This window comes from Schistocerca cancellata, chromosome 8, assembly GCF_023864275.1.
Source record: "Schistocerca cancellata isolate TAMUIC-IGC-003103 chromosome 8, iqSchCanc2.1, whole genome shotgun sequence".
NCBI classification, from domain to species: Eukaryota; Metazoa; Arthropoda; class Insecta; order Orthoptera; family Acrididae; genus Schistocerca; species Schistocerca cancellata.
The window spans coordinates 492,163,806-492,190,836 of record NC_064633.1 but is presented as its reverse complement, the minus strand read 5'-3'; the positions used below and the strand labels follow the sequence as shown (position 1 = coordinate 492,190,836).

At 37.2% G+C, this 27,031-nt stretch overlaps 1 protein-coding gene across 2 annotated transcripts in view; it reads right to left on the bottom strand.

Annotated features, from left to right (window-relative positions):
- LOC126094589 (periodic tryptophan protein 2 homolog) overlaps positions 1 to 27,031 on the bottom strand; it is a 99,866-nt gene that overhangs the window by 615 nt on the left and 72,220 nt on the right. For both annotated transcript variants that reach the window (XM_049909053.1, XM_049909054.1), the window contains 4 exons: positions 17,219 to 17,396; positions 3,093 to 3,236; positions 2,931 to 3,005; positions 2,564 to 2,795 (listed from right to left, as the gene is read on the bottom strand). In XM_049909053.1, coding sequence (XP_049765010.1) covers positions 2,564 to 2,795; positions 2,931 to 3,005; positions 3,093 to 3,236; positions 17,219 to 17,396 — 629 coding nt within the window. The remainder of the gene's footprint in view (positions 1 to 2,563; positions 2,796 to 2,930; positions 3,006 to 3,092; positions 3,237 to 17,218; positions 17,397 to 27,031) is intronic.

The following is a 27,031-nucleotide window of genomic DNA, read 5'->3' as shown; positions in this document are numbered from 1 at the left end:
ATACTGTTATGTAGCATTTTTCATCAGGCTCACATCACTGTAAGAAGCTAGTAACAAGGAATACAAATTTCTTGAGGAGGTGGGGTGGGGTGGGGTGGGGTTGGGGGGGAATCGCATGCATACACCAATGCTGAGGATAATAAGTTCATTATCTGTTAAGCCAAGAAACTGTACAGATGGCAGTTTATATTCTACTCTAGGAATAAATATAAAGCCATGTGTGGAGTTACGATGATAAAACATGGTGTGCTCTAGGCTATGGTTTAGCCAAGAACGGCATTATCTACATTTTAGAAGTAAAAAACACAAATTAAGAAACCTCAAGCCTAGAGAAGGTACCAGGTAAGTGTTGGAACACATCTTGTGATCAAAAAAGCCTTTTGTTTCACAGCAGGCATATTTGTACAATTCTGCTAAAGCTGTCAGTACACTGAAACAAAACATTTTATTTACTACTACTGACCAAATTTGCCTACTTAATCATCTTCACGTGAACATTTACTTATGTTAATAACTACAAGAGCTTTTCTTTTTTCTTTCTTTTCTCAACCTCCGATAGGATTTAAATAAAAGCCAAGTTAATAGAAAACAATTATTTTATTACCAAAAGTTTTGTATACTTACAGTTACTTTTCAACATAATCATCGAAAAGATTGAGACATTTATCATACCTGTGAACAAGCTTTGCAATACCTTCTTCAAAAAATGTTGCCACCAATGATTGCAAATGAGCATTGACATTGTTCTGAAGATCTTTGTTGGTTTGAAAGTGCTGCCCTCCTAGCTAAATCTTCAGTGCATTCCACTTAGTTTGTTTTACATGACCAAATTTGCAACTGAAATCAGGAATTGTGTTGATCCATGGCAACACTTGTTCTCACACTACTGGCACAACCCAACGGCTCCTTGAACAATTTCAATGGAACATTTTCGATCATCTACCATACAGTCCTGACCTGGCACCCAGCGACTTTCACCTTTACCTTGAACTGAAGAGGTGGCTAGGAGGGCAGCACTTTCAAACCAACAAAAATCTTCAAAACAATGTCAATGGTCATTTGCAGTCATTGGCGGCAACATTTTCTGGAGAGGGTATTGCAAAGCTTGTCCACAGGTACGATATATGTCTCAATCTTTTCGGTGTTTATGTTGAAAAGTAACCTAAGTGTACAAAACTTTTGGTAACAAAATAATTGTTTTCTATGAAATTGTCTTTTATTTAAAATCTATTAGAGGTCGGGGGGGGGGGGGGGGGGTAAAGAAAAACACAGCACTCATATATAGCATTAAGAAATCAGATATTATGTCATGAAATAAACAGGAAATCAGAGAATATTTTGAGAGCATCAGAGTTTCGTAAACCATACTAAAATGCATAATTTGACTTTCATGCACATTCGTATGTCCAATTCACATAGAAGCAGGCTCCTACTGGGTATTAAGCTTCTAAGTGTGGTTTTCAGGTTGCTAATTTTCTTTGAGTTCCACAGTACTGTATTATCTCATGTTTGGTTTTTTATTATGGTATAATGTCATCATATATGCGTCAGAAGATTGAAATGTGTACCTGAAATTCAACAATCAATTGAAACTAGCCAACAGAATATAATGACCAACAGAATATAATGAAACACTTCATTTCAAATAAATTGACTGTCTCTGTGGGAAAGATTAATAAAAATCAGATTTCTTAAGCAAACCAACAAAAAGAACTTCACTGTTCCGCACGATGATTAATGCTCGATTGCTAATAGTGTGGAAATAAAATAAAATCAGAAAACAAAAACTAATAAGATATTTTAGTCTTGCATAATTATGCAAATGTATTTTAATTAACTTAATAGCTCTCAGCCACAGAATTTTGTTTTGTTTTCATTTGATGCGAGAGATGAAAACAAAGAGACAACAGCAAAATCACGAAACTTAAACTGAGTCATATGCCCCCCCACAAGACAGACTGCTCTGGCCATGAAAAAACCTGGCAGCTTGCACACACCAGAAAATTTTCCAGGTTGAATCTGGCTGCTTACTGCTATTGCTTCAACTCTGTGCATGCACCTTTTGGCAACTGCTCAAACAAACTTAAAATTGGTAACAGCTCTGATGTCAACCTCATCAAAAGCAGTTAATTGTTATGAAGTATTGCATAGTCTTTTACACATTTTGCTACTGGCAGATGCTAGTGTCTGCACTGTTTTCTGGTTGTAAATGGCACATTTTCTTTGCAACTAAAGTTTTATTTTGGTGTTATTTTTGCATTTATGTTAAATTGCTGCAGTATTATTCTGCACTAGGCTAAGGTAAAATTATTTGTTGGTGTATCAGTTCTTGCCTGTCAAAATTACAAAAATTTAACTGAAGACTAAAATAATAAAAAAATTCCTGGAGTTCTGCAAAATTTCCAAGCTTTTCTCAGTTTTTTGCCCAGGTGAAAACATTCCCTGTTTTTCCCCAGATTTCCCAGTTATCCTGCAATGTACACACCTTGTTACAGTCTGCTGGACTTTCTTAAAGAACAAAACTGTATTTGGTTCCATTACTTAAACTATCAATAATACTTACATTTTCATGAGGTCCTGGTACTTTTTATTTAAGTTTTTCTGCAGTCTGATGAGAAAACTTGTTATTGTGGAATGTGATGAAGGATTCTGTAGTCTCTGCCCATGCAGAGTCAGCAAGGTTTGGACCCAAATTAAATAGAACTCCAAGTGCCTTGATGACTCTATCATTTCAGCCAAGAATTTCAACATCTTCTCAACATATGGCAAAGGAAGAGACTGAACAGCCAGGTTAACTGTAAAGTAAAAACAACACATTTATTTTTAAGAAATGGAAGAATTTCACTAATTGTAACACATCCCTTTCTTATGCACAAACGGAGATAAAAATGCGTACTATTATGTTGCTGTATGAATTAATTCAGACTTACCATAATCTGTTGGAATGCTTTCAGTCACTTCCTTAATTAAGTCTTTTTCATTCAGTTTCAGTGCCATCATTAAAGCTGAAGAAAACAGGGTAATCAAATATTAAAATAATCTCCACACGCAATTACAAAAACCATATAGTTAACAACACAAAAGCCACATACCTTCAGAAAATTCCTGGTCATACAGTTTTTCTCGAACAGTAGAAGGTGTTATATCAACATCTAATTGATAGGGATCAAACACCAGTGCTGTGTCTAGTGCATACACAAGAAGACCTTCTGTAGTTGCTGCAGCCCATGCTTCACCTTAACAAAAATATATTTAATACACACTTTTCAGTAGATAAAGGAAGGGGGAATAGTGAAGTGATCTACTACTGTGAACACCATCGTTCATGTGACAATCACAAAATTTAGCGCAAAATGTGAGCAAAATACTATACTCGAGCAGCTGGCCAGCACCAAATTCTGGGTGCAGCTTCAGAACAGTTGGGATACAGTATGTGCACACATCTCTTTACTGATGCTACAGTCCTGTGACAGAAACTGTCATGATTTCAGGGTCATCTTAAAATACACTTTGGTCATTATACAGTTTGTTCACAAAGAGAAAAACAAGAGCTACCTAATTCTGAATTGGCAGAAATCAGTTTACTTCAGCTCGCTCATTTTTTGTGTCTGTCCACTGCCTGATCTAATTGAGAAACTTGAATATGCAATCACTGTGAAGTGATTTTCGTGCCAAGTTGTGTTGTGTCATAAGTTAATACAGCTACTCATGAGTGATGAAGCGATTACTGGCCCATCATTGGCAGTGCCAGATACACTTTCTACCCATCAGCCTAGGCCAGTAGGAGCAGTGCAACAAAAATAATTAATAGTGCCAGTGAATAATGTGCGCAGGAAAGCAAAAACAAAGAGTTGCTCCCTTGTCTTTCTGATGAACATTGATGTGCACAGAAGCATGCTTTAGCATTGCGAGAAGAATTCAGAAATTTTGCAAAGGTAATGGGGAAACCTCCAGCAAACAAGGTAAATTTCACTTCAAATGAAACTATATGGCTCCAGAGACCTTTCCAAGTCTCAAATATCTACGATGTATATACGCAGACTGAAGTGACAAATGAAAATTTGTATCAGGGCTGGGATTTGAACCCGAGTCTCCTGTTCAATAGGCAGATTTGCTAACCGCTGCACCACATTGGCACAGTGGCTTTGCACAACTGCACAGGCTGCTTAACACATCTCCCCCCCCCCCCCCCCCCCCCCCCCCCCCCCCCATGTTTGGGTCTTGAAAAGATCTCTGGAATATATAGTTACATTTGAACAAAGCACCTATGTTGGGGTTTCAGGCAGGATCCCCCATTTTGTTCACTGCTGAGGTGCTATTCCAAAACAATTTGAGAGCTTATGCAATGCTGTTCGTGTTTAGGGGGACATCTAGTGGGCTGAGGCCTGAATGGGAATCTGGATTGAGGGAGGAGGTATGTTAGGGTAGTCTGTGCAGTTATGCAAAGCCACTGTGCCAGGGTGGTGGTGTAGTTAGCAAATCTGCCTAGTGAGCACCTGGGTTCGAAACCCAGCCTACAAATTTTCATTTGCCACTTCAGTCAGCATATATACATCAAATTATTCAGTTTGACAGTGCTTTGAAACTGCCTTCCTCCTTGTCTAAACTACTTTACAGTAGTAACTTAGTGTGAGTAAAATCCACATTACTAGTTGCAGGAATTTCTAGTACTGTTTCCCTTACTAGGAGACTTTTTGTAACGACATATGCAGTTCTGTGGGTCCCAGGTATCATCACACCTTGCAATCATTTACCACGGTGGCCAATCATTTACGAGTGATGAACAAAAAAGAATTTCCTGTAATCCACCAGATGACTAAAGCTGCCATAATGATGGTGATTATTGTCACAATGTAAGTTTTACTACTGGTTCTTGTTAAATTTTGAGCTGTCTATGAAAACTGATGCTGGATTAGCAGCAACAAGCAGCATTATTCATTATGAAACTATCAACCGGAATCCCTTAACCCTTTCACAGCTAGGGGCGTACATCTACACCCATCAGGTACAACACACAGATGGCTAGGGGCATACGCATATGCTTGGCTGGTAGAATGTCCAGACAGCTTTGGAATTCACTTACAGCAGACAGGTAGGGAAACCTGACGGCAACAACGTTCATGAACATCTGGCGCAGAGCAGGTAAACAAGCACAATAGAACAGTGACTTGCCTTTTTGCACATTTCAACATTCCTGCCAGCACTGTCATAACCTGTGCAGGTGGCTCTTGGTAATGTCGCGAAGTGCTACCTGCTCCTCGGCCCTTCCTGCTTACGAGTCCTGTTTCTGCATTTGGTGAGACAACAGTGTGTGCCTGCATTGCATATGCAATATTGGAAGATAATTTATTGACAAGGAAATCACGGAAATCCTCAAGAGTAGTAAGATGAAGATGGTAGGGATACTTTGGACATTTCCTTCAAGGAAGATTTGGAGTGTCTGGAAGTACGGCTGATTCTTCAACACCATGAGAAACTTTTTCAGAAAGGTTCTTCTTCTGGTAAGTGAAGCTTCATCACAAAAAAGAATGCGTGATCGGTCACATGATCATCCTTGTGACGATATGTCACCACTTCGTGAACACATTTAGCAGTGTATCAATAGACTTCAGTGATTTAGGAAGTCATTTACACTTCTTTATTTTATTTCATTTGAATTTATTTCTAGCATTCGGAAAAAGAGAAATAATTACTACATATTTCTTACCAAAATAAATAAATAATTAAATAAAAAGAATATAAAAAAGGACAACAGTACGCAGCAGGTTAGCATGATGGAAGCATATACAGCCCACAGAATTTATTTGCTCCTTGGCATGTTCCCTATTTGTGCTAAGGACTAAAAAGTTAGAAGTGAATTAATATTGATCAACAGATTCTTTGCTTCAAACACTAATATATTCACACTTAAATGTCCTGGGACTGGTACAAACTGAATCTGCATTTATTGCGCATTAGTGGCAATTTGACCACATCAAGATATTCTTGTGAAAATAGGGCTCAACGCAGAGCACACAAGAAAAAAAATTCCTTTAGGCCATAGTCCCTTTTGAAAATTTAAGTATGAAGAAATTTAGCCAGTTTGGTATTAAAATTTTCATTTTATGACATACACAGTAATTAATTCTAGATTATAGTGTCTACAACAGTGCTGCAGTGGAAATAGAATCCAGAAATTCTGGCTGGGGAAAATCAGGTGATGTATTTATGAGTTTGTTACTGATATACCTTAACAAAGATAATACCATTTGTTTAGACAATTGGTATCCAAGCCCTGAATTATTTCTATGGCTCCATGAGAAATGTACCAATGCCATTGGTATAGTATGCAAAAACAGGAAATATTTACCACCACTGCCTGACACATTGAAAAAGAGGAAAAGACAATTCAAGTTCTGTGGAACATTGTTGGCTCTAAAATAGATGGACAACAAAGAAGTCTGGATGCTTTCAACCATAAATGGACCACAGGCCAAACTAATCGAAAACTACTTGCGTAGTGAGCTACAATACGTCAATGGCTGCTGTTGGTAAGACAGACATGATATACAGTGCATCCTAAAGACAATGGAATGGTACAAGACGGTGTTCTTCCATTTGACTGACTTATGTGTGCTGAAAGAAAAAACAATTTTTGAAATAAAAAATAAACAGAAAAAACCACTGGCAAACATTCCACCTTTAACTAATCCACTAGTTGCTTGATAAATTTCATCAATAAACTAGTAAAGCTGAGATCCTAAGGACACCAAAACAAGAAACTCTATTTCAACTGCGAAATAAAGAATGGCATTGTCCAGGATTCCTCAAGAGCAATGGAGATTCCCCATAGACACTATGTAGTATGTACTGCTAATTCACAGCAAAAAAATGACCGGTATAAGATGCAAAAAGTGTGATATTGCTCTCTGCATGGTGGGATGTTTTGAATAAATATCACATACAAAGGAAACTTAAGGGTATTTCATTAAGTCTGTATGTTTCAAATAAAAGAAAGTAAAAAGAATAAAAATATGGGAAAGGTTTTTAACTCTGTCAGTGGCAGTCCAAAACCTCTGTCAAAAATGAGGACAGGAAACCGCAAAAGTCAATTGGATGGAACATGACACATGAAAAGAGAAAACAAAGTTTGTTACAGGGTGGTCCATCTGAAGTTTTGGATGAGATCATCTCTAAAACTATACAATGGGTAAAAATAGTGGGTAAGACAAGTTCGTAAGCTCAAAGGGGGGACATCAAATGATACTACACGTGACTTCCAAGTCCTTGCCCCCTTGGGTGGGGTGGGGGCAACTTTTAAATCTTAAATGGAAACACCCATTTTTTTATTGCAGATTCAGATTCTCCATAAAAAGTAATCACGTTTTGTCTGAAACATTTTTTAACCATTGACAGATGGTGCCGAAATTGAGAAAGAAGTAAAATTGGGGAAGTATTCTGATTTATTTAGAATTATCCGAGAAAGACATATCAAATCGATATAAAATGTGCACAAATTCTTTCGTTACGCCAAATTAAGCTATTTTTGTACAAAATGTACTGTATCCTACTTTTAGCGTTACCCAGGAACAACAACATGGATGTAGTAGAATGATGTTCCTATGGGGTGCTTCATTAGCCTCCCCTTGCCTCTCACATGTTGGGGTGCTTCAATTAGTGTGAGTCCCCTTGCCTCTCACAATTTGGGGTGCTTAATTAATGACATTAACCACGAAGAAACTGTTCAAAATTATCCCCATTTGCTTCAATGCTTAAAGTCAATCATCTGCAAAAGTTGTCCACAGTTTTGAGCAGCACATCCCGTGGGTATGGCTGCACACACTCTTCGAATGCATTGCTCCATATCATTTTGGGTTGTGGGCTGCTTGTCATAAACAATATTTTTTCAATTACCCCACAAGAAAAAAATCAGATGTTAGGTCTGGTGAACATGGAGGCCACTGAATTGGTCCACCGCGTCCCATCCACCGAACAGGGTACCGTAAATTTAAAACGTTCCACGCATTTTTAGCATAATGGGGAGCTGCTCCATCCTGTTGGAACAACATTCGTTGCCTAGTTTCTAAATCAACATCTTTCATTAGCTCCAACAAATCATCACAGAGAAGTTGTAACTAACAAGTAACCATTTAAAATTCCACTCCAGATCATTAATGACCATTTGTGTTGATTGTCAATGGGTCTGTGCCAGTGTGGATTGACAGGGGACCAATAATGACAATCATGACGATGTAATCAGCTACTGTTTTTTAATGTGGCTTCATCGGTGAACATATCTAAAAAAATCAGTCACCTTTTATCATTTCCAAGGCCCAGTGGCAGAAATGCACGTGTATTTGCATATCTTTCGGCGTCAATGCCTGTGTCAGTGTGATATGATACGCATGATATTTATGTGCCTTCGAAATCCTCAAAACAGTTGATTTCAGTATTCCAGTTTGTCTCTGAATCACATGACTACTCATTTTGGGATCCAGATGAACACAAGCGAGAACGGTAAGGGCACCACTTTCATTGTATTCGTGATGACTAGGTGGATGGTGCATGTATCTATTTCAAGCTCGTTGAGTGCAATTTCGAATAATGTTTTCGCTTGGATGTAGTCTGTTTGGGAAATGATCCGCATACAATTGTGCAGCTGCAGTGTAGTTGTTATGGAATTCACCTAAAATTAACATCATAGCAACAATCTCTGTAGGAGGATAGTGAGCCATGTTTCACCAAAGAATAAATTACTTTTGTCAGTTAATGTTTACGGTTCACAATCTGAAAGTGGAGTGATGTCTGATCACATTGTACCAACCTTTATACTGAGCCATAGTTTGTAGTTTGGCCACAGTCAGGTGAGTCACGCAATTGTGAAGAGTTCCCTAACGAGATTTTAATACCATTCCACCTCCCTTCATCAAAAACTGTGGCGGGCAGGATACATTTTGAGGGGGGGGGGGGGGGGACCAACAACAACTTAATTTGGCCTAATTAAAGAATTGGTGCACATTTTGTTTTAATTTGATGCATCGTTCTCCGATCATTTTAAGTAAATCGGAGTTCTTTCCCAATTTTAATTTTTCTTAGTTTCAGCGCCATCTGTCAATAGTTTTAAAAAATGTTTCAGACAAAACTTGATTACTTTTTATGGAGAATCCGAATCTGCAATAAAAAATGGGGGTTTCTATTTAAGATTTAAAAGTTGCCCCCCCACCCCGCCGAAGGACGCAGGGGCTGGGGGTCACTTGTAGTATCATTTGATGTCCCCCTTTGAGCTTACGAACTTGTCTTATCCACTATTTTTACCTGATGTATAGTTTTCAAGATAATCTCATCTGAAACGTCAGATGGATCACTATGTATATAGCGAGCACCTGCGGCGAGATACAGAAGAGACAGTGAACACAGAGCCGCTAGGAGGCTTCAGTTGCACATGCACTGTGCTTGGAAGCACACTGGGCGGCAGTATAAGCTGGCAACGTGTAGAAGAACTGAGACTGTTGGTACTGGTGTTGGTGAATCTGACTCTCATAGGTTGACGGGACTGAGTGGACAGCCTTGTTTCTGCTGACGAAGGCATTGGAACCATGGATAGTTTTTTTTTTTGGGTGAGCAAAATTTCAGCCTAGGAACTGTCGTAACAATGGGATTTAATGTATTGCTGCCTCTTCTTGCCTTATTTGAAATTCTCGCCAGCTACTTCAACCTGTGCTATAGGTATTGACAGTTGCCAGTCCTTAACGATTTCCTTAGTAGTGAAATGCCCATGTTTTGATGGTTTATCAAGAGTGGTTAAATATTTTTTTTTAATTTTATTTACTGGACCAATTGGTTGCTTGAAGTTTTCCAGGCCATAGTTTAAATTGTCATAATTGTCTGGCCTGTATTCCCTGAAGCACGTATGAACATGCTTTTGAGGCTTGTTGAATCAAAACCAGCTGTTTGTGTGTTTTAGAAGCTTGTCTTGTTACTTTGTGCTCTCTCCCCTGTGTACGACGACCTGCCTGAGGAGACGGGCGAGCTGGGCCTGTTGTTGAGAGAAAGTGTTCGTACCAAGCGCGGCAGTTCATGTGTAATGAAAGGTAAGCTGTGTAATCCTGCTTTAAGTATACACCTCCAATTATAACCATTATCTCTTGATGCATTTGTAGTTGCACGAGTGGTGGCTTAATTTTAAAACCGCGAGTTTGTTGAACTACTGCAGAAGTCAACTTTAATAGTTTTAGAGATTTCTATATTTAATTAGAGTAATGTTTTTATGATAAACTTTGTCTTTATATATTTTTTTTTTTAATTATGAGCTCATGGGTAGATGCTGGCTTAGAGTAAGACCAAAGTTTGTATTCTGGCCTAGTTATTTTTCTAGTTGAAGTATCAGCCTTAGTGGATTATGATTGCTTTGGTAGTGGTTATTTAAACATCACTGCTTGGTAAAATCTATTTTTATTTTAATAGCTTGCCTAAAAGTTTAATGCTAAATGAGCTGATGTTTGTCTACCCTTCCTTAAGATCAAGTCCGGAAGCGCAATGATTCTGTATGTATATTTTTTTTAGTAAGTACCGAGGAATGAAACTTGCTCAGAGAGTTATATTGTAAGAAAGTCAATCATGTTTGAGAATTGTGACTTAGTCCTTTCATTAACTGAACTTTTCCTGTGCTAGCGTAGAGTTGTGCTACAAGAATCTTACTGTTGAAAATTTTATTATGGAGAATCAAGTTCAGGCTTTAATTACAAATAAAGCAATAGGCTTATTGCAGAAGGAGCTATACCAAAATTTTCCTTTTTCAATTCTGTGTCAGGCTATATGAGACAATTTGTTTTTGAATTTCAATAATTATTATTTATGATTAGAGTAAGAATTGTTTGTCGAAGTTTTGGGCGTCTTCACTAGGAACTGCTAATTTATAAAACTATAAATCTTAAAACTTATTTAATAAAATTATGCTAGGTTACAGGCAAATATATTGATAATTTAAATCTCCAGTTACAGAACTTTTCAAAAGCAAATACGAAGAAAGTTCTTATTATTTTCCTAAGACACCTTTCTCCCAGCTCAGGAATAACAACAGAAATTGGTGGGTTACTTCTGAAGTCCTCTTTTGTGGTTATCAAAAACTGCTGTCACTGTGACTTAATTGTTATACTGATTTTATAAAGCGTATTATTGAAGAGTGCTTCTAAACATGATGGAACATACGATTAGCTGACAGTGGAACATTCCCTGCCATAGCCTGCAGCGGCCGACAACTGAGTCAGCTGTCTGGCAGCCAGGTGCACAATATGTATGCCCTGTCAGCAGGCCAGACAGGCAAGACTGTCAGCCCTTGCACCCACTTTATGCCATTCAACAACAATGCAAATAGTAATCATTTTAAATTCAAACACTGAGTCTTGAAGAATATGCTCAGTAAGAACCAAGAAAACGCTGGTTATTTCTGGCTAGTGAGCTCTTATTGGCTGGCAGGGTGTTATGTCACCCAACACCAAGTAAAGCCACCACACCAAACCAACACATATAAAATGAACTCGCATGCTGGACATGTGGAGAGAGGGAGTGGCCCTCCGATGATGGGAGTGCAGGTAGGGGTGAAAGCATTTTGTGAAGTGCTGAAAATATACTTTTTGTGCAGATCATGTGCTATGGCAGAGATGTCATACTGAAATAGAAGAATGGTTTTGCAAAAACAAATTTTAAAGACTTTGGCATTCAAATCTGGCATGATATAACTGCCAACTACATACACTACTAGCATATACACTTTGCACTGTAGATTCACAAAGACTGGCATCAGTGATAGAAGGCACGAAGTGGAACTGTAGTGTTTGAGCCTTCTTTTAAATTTAAATTTTATACAGTGTACAGAAATTCACTGAGCTGACTTCTAATAAGCTCTAATGTCAATTACAGAAGTAAACATGCTAGATGCTGACACCTTTCACCGAGCTTCACAGTTTTAATTTCAACTCACCATGTTCATCAATTTTAGCTTTTTTCTGGGTAAGCAGAATGGAAAGATATCTCAAAAACGTGTGTTCTGACGTATAATTTGTGGTCGTAGCATGTTGGAAAATAGCTCTGTTACCTTGTATTCAATTTTTTGGTGAGTTTTAACTTGTGTACACACCTGTGATTTTTTAAGAACTGATGAAATTCATTACCACAAATAATTGTATAAACATTATAGAGTACATTTAATTTCCTTCACTTATGCAGTTTTTATACAATATATTGGAAAGGATATATTTTTAATTATATATGCCAATCCCATATGTCTTTGCTTATATTTTGGGTTTTTTAAAGTTGTTCTTGATTCTGCAATTTCCTCAATTTTGCGTTTTCTAGGTCTGGACTGCATGAAAATGTAAAATAGGGGCTTCAATGTACACAGCTTTTGCCATGGAAGGAAATTGCTACAAACAATGAATTTCACAGTTTCAAGATTTTCAGTCTGCTGCCCCCCTTGCCACTCCGAATGATGTTCAATCCATCCCCTACTGAGCACAAACAAGACTGCTGCAAATGTTGTGCTACAAGTACTGTAGATTTGTGGCTGAAAGTGACAGACAGTAAAGGGGCAGGGGAGTGTGTTAGAAGAAGAAACAATCTGAAAGCAAGGTACAAATGTGAATAGAAACACTAACCTAGAGACTGCAACCTATTCCAAATTCACAGATTAGTGACCATTACATTATCTGAAGATGATAAACATCCACTAGTCACAACTGGAGAAACATGTATGCATAAAGATGAACATGTTTTACTAGAAGGCAGACACTGTTTACTAATACACAAAGCAGCTTTTTGGTATCAGTCAAATTCAGTAGTTCTAATCTCGCAAATGATTCAGAAAAATATTTCATGGAAGACACAGGTAACTTTTATGGCAATATTTGCTATTTAGCATCATATATTTAATACTGAATGATTTTGAGGCTACTGTGCTTAATTACTGGAATGATTACTGCATTCAATACAATCCTTTAATTCATAACAAGAGAATGGCAACCACTCACTTATAGTGCACTGATGTGTGGTGTCTAGGAACACATAACAGAAAACAATACTCACAATAGCTTTCGAGATCTTACTAGTAAAGGCACATATGCATATATACACCCATCCCCCCCTTTCCCATAGTAATACTCCTTCAATTACATATTTATGTAATAGTAGATCATATCATCTCAATGCACGCTGCATCATTATGCAACTGTTTTAGACAACGTAAATCAGTATCAGGCAGTGCCTCTATTACACAAAATTCTTAAGTGATCAACCTCCTAAACTATAAATACCCCGTAATGATTAGATCTTTATCTGTCTTTTGTTTTTGTTCTTAGCTGCTGTCTAATAAGCATAGGTAATTTTATTCGACTGGAGATAGCCTGTAAAACACTTTTCTTTACTGACGATATTTTGTATGTAACAATTAAGCACACAATCAGGCAATGAGTTATTGACCCCCTCTAGTTTCCATAATAGTCTCAATTTGGTGAAGATGACAGTCCATCAGTTTTTTTCAGGAATTCTGTACCCAACTGAAGAAACTCACTGATGATTAGATCCTACAGAGCTACCAAATTACAAGAATGTTGACTGTTACATTGTACCTGCTGTTCCAAATAGATCCAGACATTTTCTGTGGGATCAAGATCAGGTGTGGTGCGACAGGGTGCCAGTGTGTTAACCAGACCAAGAAGATGTGGAGCCCTGTACATTCAGCTGTTATCATGGAAGACAGGAGTGTCCACAGCATACGAGTCATGAAGATATAGAAGTAAGGGCAACCTCTAGTCACTGAGAATGTTAAAATAGACCTCCCGGTTCATGTTCACTTTACATGAAAAGATTTGGCCCAAGTCATGTTGCACTAAACACCACAAAACCATCTCCAGATGGAACTACTCTCTACACACGTATTTGAGTCTCAGTGCACTAGACACCTGGTATAATTTGAAGAGACAAATGAGTGATTTATTTATCCACACTACATGCCTCCAGTAATCTACTGTCTATAATCTGATCAAAATTACTTGATAGTTGACCTTTGTCACTTGACACTACAGCGTTGCCCCACCCGCTGCTGGCTACTGCTAGGTTACATGCAACACACGAACAGACATGTCATTTCAAAATTGCTGTTAATGTGTAACACGGGACAATGTCGGAAGCAGCTGCTGTGAGATACAATGGATATGGGAGATGCTCTGGTGACAGCTGATTTTAAGTGACCATTGATTAAACTGTGGCAAGTGACAAGTTTTGTGACCCTGAATTTAAACTCTTGTCCTAAACTAACCACAACCTCATTATATGCAATGTATCTGAGAAAATGGCAATCTGCGGCTGAACTAAAATCACAATCACTTTGTTCATGGCGTTTATGGCTAACCTCTATGGGCAAAACTTAAGATAGAAAAATTTCATAATATTATTGTATGCAAAGCCCTCTTCCAAAACAAAATTTGTTTTAGCAGTCAAGCAAACTGTAATTTCTCGCTGTTATTGGTGAAACTTTAATTTCTCGCTGTTACTGGTTACCTGAAACTACCCTCACATTAGCTACATGAGATGCCATGTTACCAACTGATGCCCAATCCTGGTTGGCACTTGGCTGCAGATTATATGTGACACAAGCAGAATCCAAACAAAACAGAATGATAGGAGGAAAAATAAGAGCAAATAAAAAAGTCAATGCAATGCTGTGATTTAAACTTTTAACCTTTTACACGTCAGATTTCTATGCTAACCACTAAGCTATACCATTACATTGCCAACAGATGATGGCTGGTGTCCCAGATGAAATGATAAATTGACACCCTTCAAAAATGTGGCTTCACGCAATGTTATGCAAAGCTTATCTAATGAAAGCCAATCTCTGTGATTACAATAACTATGTTGTGACAATGAATCATGTCTTGTGGGGGAAGGATCTGGTAGTGTGTGGCTAACACTGTGTGTGTGTGTGTGTGTGTGTGTGTGTGTGTGTGAGAGAGAGAGAGAGAGAGAGAGAGATGAAATAAGAAATAAAAGGGCCAGACTCACAGGATTCAGGATCCAAATGCACCAACAAAGGAAGCCAAACAAAGAACTGGAATTGAACTAATTGTTGTGGCAGTTTGGAAACAGCTAACGGTTCAGGAGTGACATTGAGTGCTCTGAGTGGGGGAAACCAGCTGCAATGCGTGAAGTATCTACGTCAAGTAATTTTAATTGTACTACAGTTTCTGTGTTTGACCCATTCAAGATGTGCATCTTTATGTGCCACTGTGAGCAATGGGCTTTTGAGAGGTGCTTCGACTCAAAATGTTTGCTTGGAAACTAGTTGAGATGGACCTGCATTCATTGACAGCAGCAGTTCTTGTCAAGTTTGAAACTCATCATCATTGACATGACATGATACTCATCTCATGTTCCTGTTGGTCAGCATCTTTTCACAAAAACTGCTCTTATGCTGTGTCAATTGGCTGCAAGTGGTATAGCATTTACTGTATGCCAAGGGAGAGTCTGTGTTGATATGTCAACCAATCAGGCAATTTCATTCATAGCATGTTTGTGGGCATATGAAATTATTAATGCTCTCTTCTTCCACATCTTCACATTGACACATCTTATTACACTGTTTCAATACAACAGACTGGCACATACACACCATTTCACTGCCATGACTAATGTCAGCAATAGCTGGACACTCACCTGGTGCCAAATCTACATCAAAGTGAACAATGCACTCTTTCAAGGGGTTGACTAACAATTTTTTTTCCCCTGGGGGTTTATATAAGTATTTATGGAGTTAATCTTTTGCCTCCGTGAAATAATTTTTGTTTCACATTAAACAATAAAATCAGTTTGTTTATATTAGGTCCTAGATGGAGAAAAAACTGCCCTTACTTTGTTGTTAAGTCAAACAATGGAAACTCCAGCTAGGAATATCAACAATGTAGGAAAAGACAGATTGCTACTTACCTTAAAGAAGACATGTCAAGTTGCAGAAAGGTACAATCTTTTAATTATGCTTGTCTGCAACTTGATATGTCTTCTTCGCAGTAAGAAGCAATGTTTCTTTTCCTACATTGTTTTGGATGTCACATTTTCTTCTAACTCCTTCCCTTCTTGCTTTCACAAATTTATGGTGTCAGGTATATACATGCACAAAACATACTTGCACACTTTACAAGGATGTGACTTCAGCTGCCATCTCATCTCACTTCTTCAGTTTATGTATTACTCCTAGAACAAATAATTTTCTACAAATAATGTATAATTTATCTAATAAAATATTTTCCATATCTAAAAAATGAAAAGCCTTCACAATTCTTAATTTCATTTTTAAGCTGTGGAAATAATTTTGAAATTGTAGCCGCACGACATCAACATCTTGCCATGATATTTCGGCTGAAATATTGCTCGTATGTGGGAAGAATGCCCAGGACTTGAACAGCTTCTTTCTTCATTATCTTGTGAGTAGTCACATTTATTTCGTTAAAGCAGTGCTAATTGGATGAGGGGATTATTCACTGCATTTAAACACAGATTGTAGAGAAGATAGACAACATTCTGTGACTGATTTAATGAAAGGGAGGAAGACTTTCCCTTTAGCACAGCCCTAAGAAATCACAGTATTGACATAGTTTTTAAACCAACAAGAAAGGTGCCTGCCTATTTGAACACTGCAAAGGCTCATGTCCACCACCTGCCACAGCAGGAGTATACAAAACCCACAGCACATGCAGTCAAGTGGAAATAGGAACTAAAAAAGGAACATGGTTTCACCATGATAAATAAAAAATAAAAATAAAAAAATCAACAGAAAAGGAGGAGGATTGAAATTATGCAAGCTGTGAGCCTTAGTGTTATATATACAGCAGACAACACTAACTATTCTTCACTACACTGCTTTGACTAAGACCTTAGGTAGCAATGTCATAACATCACAATCCGACCTTTATATGGATACTTTACACACACTATGTATTTAGAACATTTTTACTGAGAATAGTAATTACTGTCAAACGAACTGCAAAAGTGAGATTGGAAATTACACAACATTCAACATATTATTATATCCAAACAGTGATCAAACTATTATCCCTGATACAGCTGTTAAATCTGATCACAAAAACATGCAAGAATATGCTGCTGATGGCAAGAACACATAATTCAAGTCAGGTATGCAAGATGAAAATTAAGTTTACAGGCTGTTGCCCTGTTATTGAAACTGTGGTACCTGTAGGAGAAAACTGAAGACATGACACTCGAACCTCTGGTTTCGTGGCACGAGCAGCCATTTCGCCTCGTCTGACCCCTGGCAAATTTACACTGACATTTCCTCCTTCAAGCTGTTCTCGTTCCTCCACCAGTGACAAGTTCCCAAACTCCGTTAACTTTCGTCTGTTGATGTAGTCCTATACACAATAATTTTTCAAACATTGTTATCTGCAGATATTAAAAGTTAACAATGAATGACAGACAAATGTAATGACTATTTTATATGTTAGCATACTAGAGTTTCTTATTTTAACATCATAGAAGGAAAAAGTTATCTCCCCGTTAAATGAAGCAATATGAATGAATGGTAGTTATCAACAGTTAACCTTCCACAGTTTAAATCAAAATAGATACGATGAACGTGTTGTAAATGGTAAAATCAAAGAATGACTACAATGCAGCAGTCCATACAATGAATTTCTCTTGAATAAACAGTAATATACACTTAATGATCATTGTCGCTTCTCAAAATTATACAGCTATAATACTGAGCTAATATCACAATCAACCTTCACCATAATTAACAAATTATGTTTCAAATAACATATTGTGTCATTAACCATTCACTGCTGACAATTAACTATTTGTACAAATCATATCTTACCTACTCCCCAAGAAACTTAGTTTCAGTAGTGTGAGCGACAACTTCCAAGGCACTACACTCCACCCCACTTTCGCTTCATTTTCTGCTATTAGTACACCATACTTCATATAATCAATCTGTGTATTCATGAACAGTTTACACAAACCCTGCCTGTCTTTATATTATGGTAGAGCACTTTAGTCATTAACTTAATTTGGGTTTATAATTGTAGGGGGAGAGATAGGAGGAGGGAAGGGCAGACATTTCTTCATCTCCATTCAAACAAAAGAAAAGTTACAAATATTAATCTCAGTGGATGCAATTGTTTAATGAAGCCTTAAATTATGGAAAACAGCCAAACTAAACAGATGCGAAAAGCAGACCTAAAGGCAACAGGCAGGTAAGTTTCCTCTGTGATGCCAAACTAAATATATTTTAACCATTAACTTATATCCGCTATAACAGTAAAAGACTGAGCAAAATATGAGAGTTCTCAAGAACTGAATATAAGCAAATATCAGGTCAATTATCATCTCGCAAAACACAACTTCACAGGAATTCACTTGTTGCTCATAAATACAATCCACCCCAGTCTAACAAATTCCTTACAGTATTACTTTTTTCCTCAGGCAACAATGACTAGCATCTTGTGATAAAGCTTTGCACAATTTATACATGCACTATGTATATGCTTACATCAAAGCACATACCTTTCTAAACAAGAATCTTGCAGGTGTTAAGTGTTATCCATCAAAACCAAGAATTGCAATTATTAAAATGAATTCTTACTGATAGTTGTACTGAACCAACTCAGCACCCTAATACCGTATTTACTCGAATCTAAGCCGCACTTTTTTTCCGGTTTTTGTAATCAAAAAAACCGCCTGCGGCTTAGAATCGAGTGCAAAGTAAGCGGAAGTTCTGAAAAATGTTGGTAGGTGCCGCCACAACTAACTTCTACCGTCGAATATATGTAGTGCTACACAGGCATGCTTTGCAGGCACAAAGATAAATACTGGCGCCATAACTTCTGCGTCAGTAAATAAATAAAAAAGAAGGTGGAAGACGAGCTTTTTTCTCCGCCCCGAGTTTCGACCACTGCATTTTTCATACATTATCCAACAAAGTAAATACAAATTCCGTATTGTTCATCTTCGAATGTAACAGCATTTCGATGTACTACGAAAATCCGACTGGCAAGACTGTTTGGGATGTTTGTCGATATGGCCAACTCTACGTTCTGAATTTTTTCCTACCTGTGAGAAGAGATGGTTGCTAATAGGAACTTTTATGAATTGTGAATCACATGCAGTATTCTGTTCACCAAAGAATAATACAAATATAAACATTTTACCATGTATTCTTTCATGTTTGCTGCTACCTCATATAAATCCTGTCTGCCTAATAAACTATGAAACTAGAGTGAGGTAGCATCAAACGCGGAAGAATATACATATCATGTCATGTTTATATTCGCGTTATTCTTATGCGTAATAGTGAAACAGTTGTATCAGAAATGAAGCACGGCAATTGACTAGATTTTTAAATCTAAGATGACTCTAATTTCAGTGCAGAATGTAATGTACTAAAGACGCGTCTGCAAAGATTTTCAAACAGAGAAAAATTTTCGCTAAACGCACGTTCAGAACATGTTCTATCATACACAGTCTATTATTTGGTTCTTGTTGATCATTATCATAGAAAGCAGCAGTGTAAGTAACAACAAATAGCAGTCTCTTGCCATTGTTTCGCTAATGAGACAATGCCTCCTTTTTCTCTCTCTCTCTTTTTTTTTTTTTTTTTTAAGCTATTCCGTGAGTGGTGACAGGCCGTAAACACTCAGTATCAGAATGCGACAAACAATGCTTGACACAGTACAGTAATGCATTTTCAGCTTAGAGTGATGTAAACATCTATATCAAAGAGAACGGCACTTATCAGATCAAAGAAAAATAAGCAATCAATTCAAGCCAGACGAAGCATGTGAAAAAGGAAGGGTACTTGTATAAAATACGGATGGAGCGCCTGATGCATAGCAATGGCTACCTGGTAAAAGTTAACTGCTAAGCTTACGACTCGAACCAAACTACTGGAGCTGCATCATCATTCATTCGACCTAAATTGCATCTCATATTTCAATGGACCAAATTATTTCAATTTGGAGGTGAGGCCTATAACTTTTCTCTCCCCTTGAATTTTGAGTCTCAAATTTCAGGTGCGGCTCAGATTCGGGAAAACTTTTTTTCCTTGATTTCGAGTCTCATTTTTCAGGCACGGCTTAGATTCGAGTAAATACGGTAGTCTGTTTCAATAACCTTCATTAAGGGAATCAATATCTGAAATAACATGCCAAAAATAAATAAATTCTCTTCAGCAGCAGATCAAAGAATTACTTATTTTAACATAGCTTGAAGAAACAGGCATTGGTGACAATTCTGCAGCTATACTAAATTTATAAAATTGATTCACAATTCTGGAATCTTTCTGACATTAGTTGCATTAGATGTGACGATATTACATATTGGTGACATAATGGAAATTTTTGCCGGACTGGGAATCAAACCCAAATTTTCCCGCTTGTCGCGAGCGGTCTCATTAACTACTTCAGCTATCCAAGCACACTTCCAGGACTGACCCAAACTTCCACGCATCAATACTGTCTACTACACCATCGGTCACAACTTTACTTGACTTCCCGTCATGTGGTTTCAAGGAGACAAACATATTCAACATTAGTATTATGCTCATCATTCTTCCTGTGACGCCTTCCAATACTTATTTTAAATAATGTCTGAAGAAACAGAACAGGATATAAATGAATAACATCACAGTAAAATATGACATACCAAAACTTTCCAATTAAGAAATATCAAAGATGGCAGCTGACAAGAGAGACCTAATCAGGTATTCTTGTGTGCTTCTATGCTTAACTCATCACCAAAACCATTTTCTGTAATACTTTTCTTTTTGTTACAGATAACAATAGCTTTGCTTCTGAAAGCTAGTGGTTGAGAGTCCTTTTGCCCATATCTATGAATTCAATTGCAACACATTTATTACAACAATACTTATGAAAAATTGCTATATTCAGAAAGAAAGGTTTGCTTACATCAAAACATCTCCTGCCAATAGTGCTCTCCCTAGTGTGACAGGAAGGGTCAATAGGACAAAAAGCTCTGCCAGTGATGAACTGTTAAACAGAAACATGAAAGTATGTGCCAATGTGTCTCAGTCCCAAAGAGTAAAACGTTTAAGCTTTTGAGTGCCAGGGCAGAATAATCAGACTCTCAGAAATGAGTTTGTGGTACCATCAATGATTTTCTAACCCTAAAGCATATATTTTTAGCACTATAATGCATGTGTGGAACCCGTGAAGAGTGAGGACGGTCATGTGCACGAGTGTGGTCTTGACCACAAAATCAGACCACAGTGAGAGATGTGTACCATTTACTCCACAAGTGTAATGGACCAAAAACTCTGTACACAATATTGGCATGACAAGGGTATGCATTAATGCTTCCAATACGGCATGCTACTGGTTTAACTGGTGGCACACATTCAATTATGTCAGCTTCCATTACCCACAGATTGTGAAGTGTATGTGAAAGCAGTTGTTGGAGTACGTAAGTGGTAAGATTTTGAGTTAGGCTTCAAATTGTCCTACAGTCATTGCTCCATGTGTGTTACACACTAACATGCTTTCTGGGCCTGCATACAAACCAAATTAAAGGAGTTTCCCTACGAACACACCTTAATCCTCCCATGACTCCATGCCCTGAGCATTCAAGGCTCTGTAGCATGTGGATGCTTCACACCACACACAATACTAAAACAAAGATCAGTTGCAATACTGCAAAACTAATTATGTGTATCAAGTCCAAGGTGAGGTACCATATTCCCATCCCTGAGGTGTGTAATGGCAAGAATCATTAAGAGGCACAGTGCCAGCAGCAGATGGAAAGAAAAAAGAGAATTTATCCTCACAATCAGTTTCCATGAGAATACTTTATTCCCTTGTTTGGCACCACACACTTCACAACTTCAAATATCCTCAAAACAGGCAGTGAACTCTGTTCAACATGACCCATAAGGCTAACAGTGTCACTGTGAAATCTTGTTTCTGACATGTGTATGATAAATAAAGAAACCACTAGCAGCTCTACAAACTGTGTGAACTAATTAACCATATTATGCAACAACACTGTAAGCATTTACCTAGAAACTTGGAAATGTACATACTCTATGTTAGCACCGCTGGCTCATTGTCATCAATAGTATTGGGTGCATACTGATCATGCAGTGATTTATACACCACTAATAGCTAAATTGCCCATAGTCAGTATCTTTACAAATGGGACTCTTCCACATTTTACCCCTTTCAGTACATACAGCCTTAAAGAATAGTTGAAAGTTAACACAACTTTTTCCTCACATTTTCTTGCTGATTGTGTAACTGCATTGGTCTCTTTATAACTCTTATATAACACTTAGCTACAGTTCTTTAAACATACGGCTGCAGTCTGAGGTTGGAGGAAGGTAAAAAGAAAATGCCTTTGATTTACTGTACATTACTGTCTCGAATACAGGTGCTGACACATGACAGTTTCCAAAACAACTACTGTTTCAATGACTATTTCAGTTTTATTTTTGACACAGAGAAGACTCACTGCCATCTCTGAATGCAACTTTTAGTTAAAGCCATATTACAATAGGTGCACATGAAAAACATCGTGTTGTTAATTAATTCTGATTCACAGCCTATGGTTCATATTTGATTTGACAGTAGCACGTAATGAAATAAAAATTGATAAACCTACTTAATGTATCTGTCCTTAACAAGTTTAGCACTGATTGTGACAGGATATAATTTAGACTTATTTTTTCCTAGTAACAGTTCACATGGTACATAGACATACCTGCAAATGTCACTGACATACTGTCACTGAGCATGTATGTAAACATGATAACATTGCAGTGAGGTGATATCTTGGGTCAATGCCAATCAAAATACTAACAAGTACTTCATGAGAATAAAGGCAGCACCTGTAAGAAAGTTTCCTATATTACACTACAAATATGAAATTAATAAAAACACTGAGAAACAGTTACCAGATGGGAGTAATAGGCACCACAAACTTGGATTTCATTAATTACTAAATATTTTTGGCCCATATTCAGTTGAGAGCATAAAAATAAGCTAGAATTCGATTCTGAACTGTCCTCCATGCTATCCAGCACACAATCAGGCCACAAGGTATAAGACAAGACTCAACAGTATAATATTTGATATTTGCATTTCACTGGAAGGAGTTACATATCTTAGCAGTAGGATCTACCCATTCTATACTGATTCTAAGTCTTAAAAGGTTCTGTGAAATTCTGAATTTAATACTGGATACCTTATAGCCAACAACATCTCTTTCTTCTATTACATTAGCGAACAATTCTTCCTCTTTGCATATGTCTCTAATGTACTCTACCCACATATTTGTTTTTAATTCTGATAAATTTAAATATAGAATTCCATTTGAACTCTAAATTTTTCCAGTGGGATTTGAGCTGGACAAAATGCAGCTTGAATTTCAGCAGGTCTGCTGCCCAAACAGAGTAGGAGAAACTGCGTGGCTAGAAGGCCAGGTACACATGCCACAGAAACAACTTGTCAAGAACAGCAACAGAAAGTGTTTTATTAGACACCATAAGATATGGTTGATCCGTCCTATGCTAAGTGACAGGTATACAAAGAGAAAGTTCATTCTACTACATAATAAGCTGAAATAATATAATAATATTCCGATAATTTTTTTAAAAATGTTGCTGAATGTCTGTTAACTCATTTGAAAAACTTATTTATAGTGAAAACAGATATTTCTAAAACAACTATAGTGAATGAATAGGGATTGCTTGTAAATATACCTGATGTAAAGAATAGAATTTGTTATAGTTTTTGTGCTTAACAACTTCGTTTCTTTATTTCAGTTCCATTTTCTCCCATTCTCCCCCAACAAGTGCCACGGATGTTGTTAGTCATGACCCCATCTTCATACTTTTGTTTTTACAGTCTGGATACCATTTACTGTTAACTACATGGATATTTTTGTACCTTCCAAATTAACAGCTCGCTACCCATATAATCCATATTGTGTACGATTGACTCAACGCTGCATGAAATACCACTTTTGTGCCACTCAGATAGCAAGAGAGCCAGGCCATGGGGCCTATTCTGCCTCATTCGTACCGATTAATGTGGTAGGTTATCGTCAGTAGTGACATCATTTTCGGTTCTTTGTTCAAAATTGCTATTCTGTAAGCTTCTGAGACCTGTTAATGATCAGTCCTGCTGCTAATTTTCTGACAACTATACTGAGAGGTGGTTAGGTTTTGGTATGGCCACTCATTTGACTCTGTGTGATTTGTTTACAGCTAGAATGTGTTATTTTAGAATTACTGGGTGGTTTTAGGTTTAGATTTAATGACTATGTTTTACTGAACAATCACCAAGACGCATCGGAGTGTAAGTGAGTTCACAACAGATTGTTTTCCTATCAGTCAATATCTCACAAAATATGTTATTTTTATGTAATTAAGAGTTTAAAAATCATCAAATTTCAAGAGGTTGGCTCTACTTATGTATATTACATGAGTGTTATCATCAAATTTCAAAAGGTAGGCTCTGCTGACGTATATTACATGGGTGTTAGTTGAAATTACTAGTGACTTTGCGTACTTTTTCCCGCATATGGTTTACTTATTAACTATCGAAATGCATTTAAAACTTTTAAGTAACAATGATAAGGAACTTTGTGAAGCCTGATAGTGAAAACCTTACAAAATTTCATTCATTTACTGCTTACGCCTGCATCATTTGGCAACAAAGTCAGCCTGCATCTCTCTCGATTGGCATTTGCAAGAAAAAAGGACAGCTTATATTAGAGTTTCAGTAGCCAAGAGGTTAAGGCAACGTACTGCAGTGCTGAAGATCGTAAGTTCACATACTACTGGATACAATTTTTACTCTCTCTTCATGTTTGTAACACTTTCCAAGATTTCATTATTTGTGAAAGTTATGTATTTTTCTGAAATATTTGTTGCTTTTTCATGTAAGAGTGTGCTTTCTCAGTAATTACTATCTTCGATTTTGTACTTCCATATGTTTAAGAAATGAAATGGTTGTACATGAAACAACTCACTATGAAATTTATATTTTTCTTGTCACAAATTAGTCACTATTTTTTTCTGAATATGTAGCAATTTCCGAGTGTGCGGTCAAACAGGAATCTAAGAGCACAACTTCAATTATTGTGAACGAAACTAGCGGCAATCATCTTTGCTTGTCACAAGTATTTATCTGCAATTGAATCCTTAATAACAGTAGACAGAGATGAAAGATTTGTGAAGCACCTTCACAAATAAGAGAAGTTAAACGCATATGACAATCAACAAACTGCCTTCAATTAGTTGCTTAGACGGAGCATACTTCCATGAATTTTGAAGCAACTAAGGTACAACAGAAAACAGAAAAAATGACGAATTGAAAATCCTTTTAACAAGAGAAATGAATTGTGACCTGATGTGTTAACTTCAAAAGGAACTGATTACGCGTATAACTGCGTGCTTGCCACATACTTTCTGTCGCTTTGCTCTGATTGTAGTTTGTGTCATGAGTTTCTTTACTGATTTCAGACTCATTTTAATACTGTCAACTATGCGCAATATTTACGTTCTTGGACATTAGCCACTATTCATTCTTATAAAAGACCTTTTGGCCTAGTTCTTGCTTTTATGTCTTGTATGTTACCATGTTAATCTGTTCTACTTTCCAGGTATCAAAATATGTATATCCTTCTTAGATTCTGTTTCCCAGCTTTAACATTTAATAGTCCACCATATGTGACAGTTTACTTATGTGCCTGTCTCAACCTACAGCACTAGCCCAGGTCCCAATAAATTTGGCAACACCTGCTCACTTTCGGCTACCATTGCTGCACTGTCAATGACTACCATGCTAATTCTCTGTCCTTGACAAACAACTACAGTCCTTAAATTTCCTCAAAAACTTTTCAATGAAAAAATGAACATCAGCAGTGACAATAAACTTGCTTTACACCCATCCTGGTTTTGACTTCTTATACAAATATGCCAGTAAAGACTATCCTAATTGGCTTTGGAGAAAGTGCATGGCACTGGTGTTGACGTTATCAATACCACACTGCCTAAAAAAGAGGGAAAAGAAGAAAATATTTCATCTCACATTATAAAACACCTTTCCATATTTATAGTGCCACAATACGCTCCGGAATATGATGCGACGTGATTTGCATTTTGAAAGTGCTTCCGGATTCCACATAAACAATCATTTTGTAGTGTGTTTACACATTCCAAGCCCTAGTCGGTGCTGCAGTAGTGAAGCTGCAGAATGGCAAGAATTTCATGAATGAGTTAGCCCCTCTGTTAACTATAATCTATCATAGATCCCTTGAACAAAAAACGGTGCTCAGTATCTAGAAGACAGCACAGGTCACACTGATACACAAGATGAATAGCAGAAGAGATCCACAGAACTGCCATACAATATGCTAAATATCCATCTCCTGTAGAATCTTAGCACATATTCCGAGCTCAAACATAATGAATGAGGTGTCTTGAACAGACAACAGAATGACCTCTTCCATGACAACCAGGATTTTGAAATCGTCAATCATGTGGAATCCAACTCACACTTTTCGCATGTAACATACTGAAAGCCACGAATGAAGACAGTCAGGTAAATGTAGTATTTCTTGATTTCTGAAGAGCATCTGACTTGGTAATACACCTATGCCTATTATCAAATGTACAATTGTATGTGTTATAAAGCAAAGTTTATGACAAGATTGAGGATTTTTTGGTACGAAGGACACAGCACTTTATCTTAGATGGAGAGTCATCGACAGATGTACAAGTAACTTTGAGTATAGCCCAAGACAGTGTGCTGGATCCCTCATTCACGTTATATATTAATGATCTTGTGGACAACACTAATAGTAACCTCAGATTTTTCATAGATGATGGAGTTATCTATAATGAAGTTCAGTCCAAAAGAAACAGCACAAATATTCAGTCAAATCTTGATAAGATTACAATGTAGTGCAAAGATTGGCAACTTGCTGTAAATGTTCATAAATGTAAAAGTGTGCATTTCACAAAATA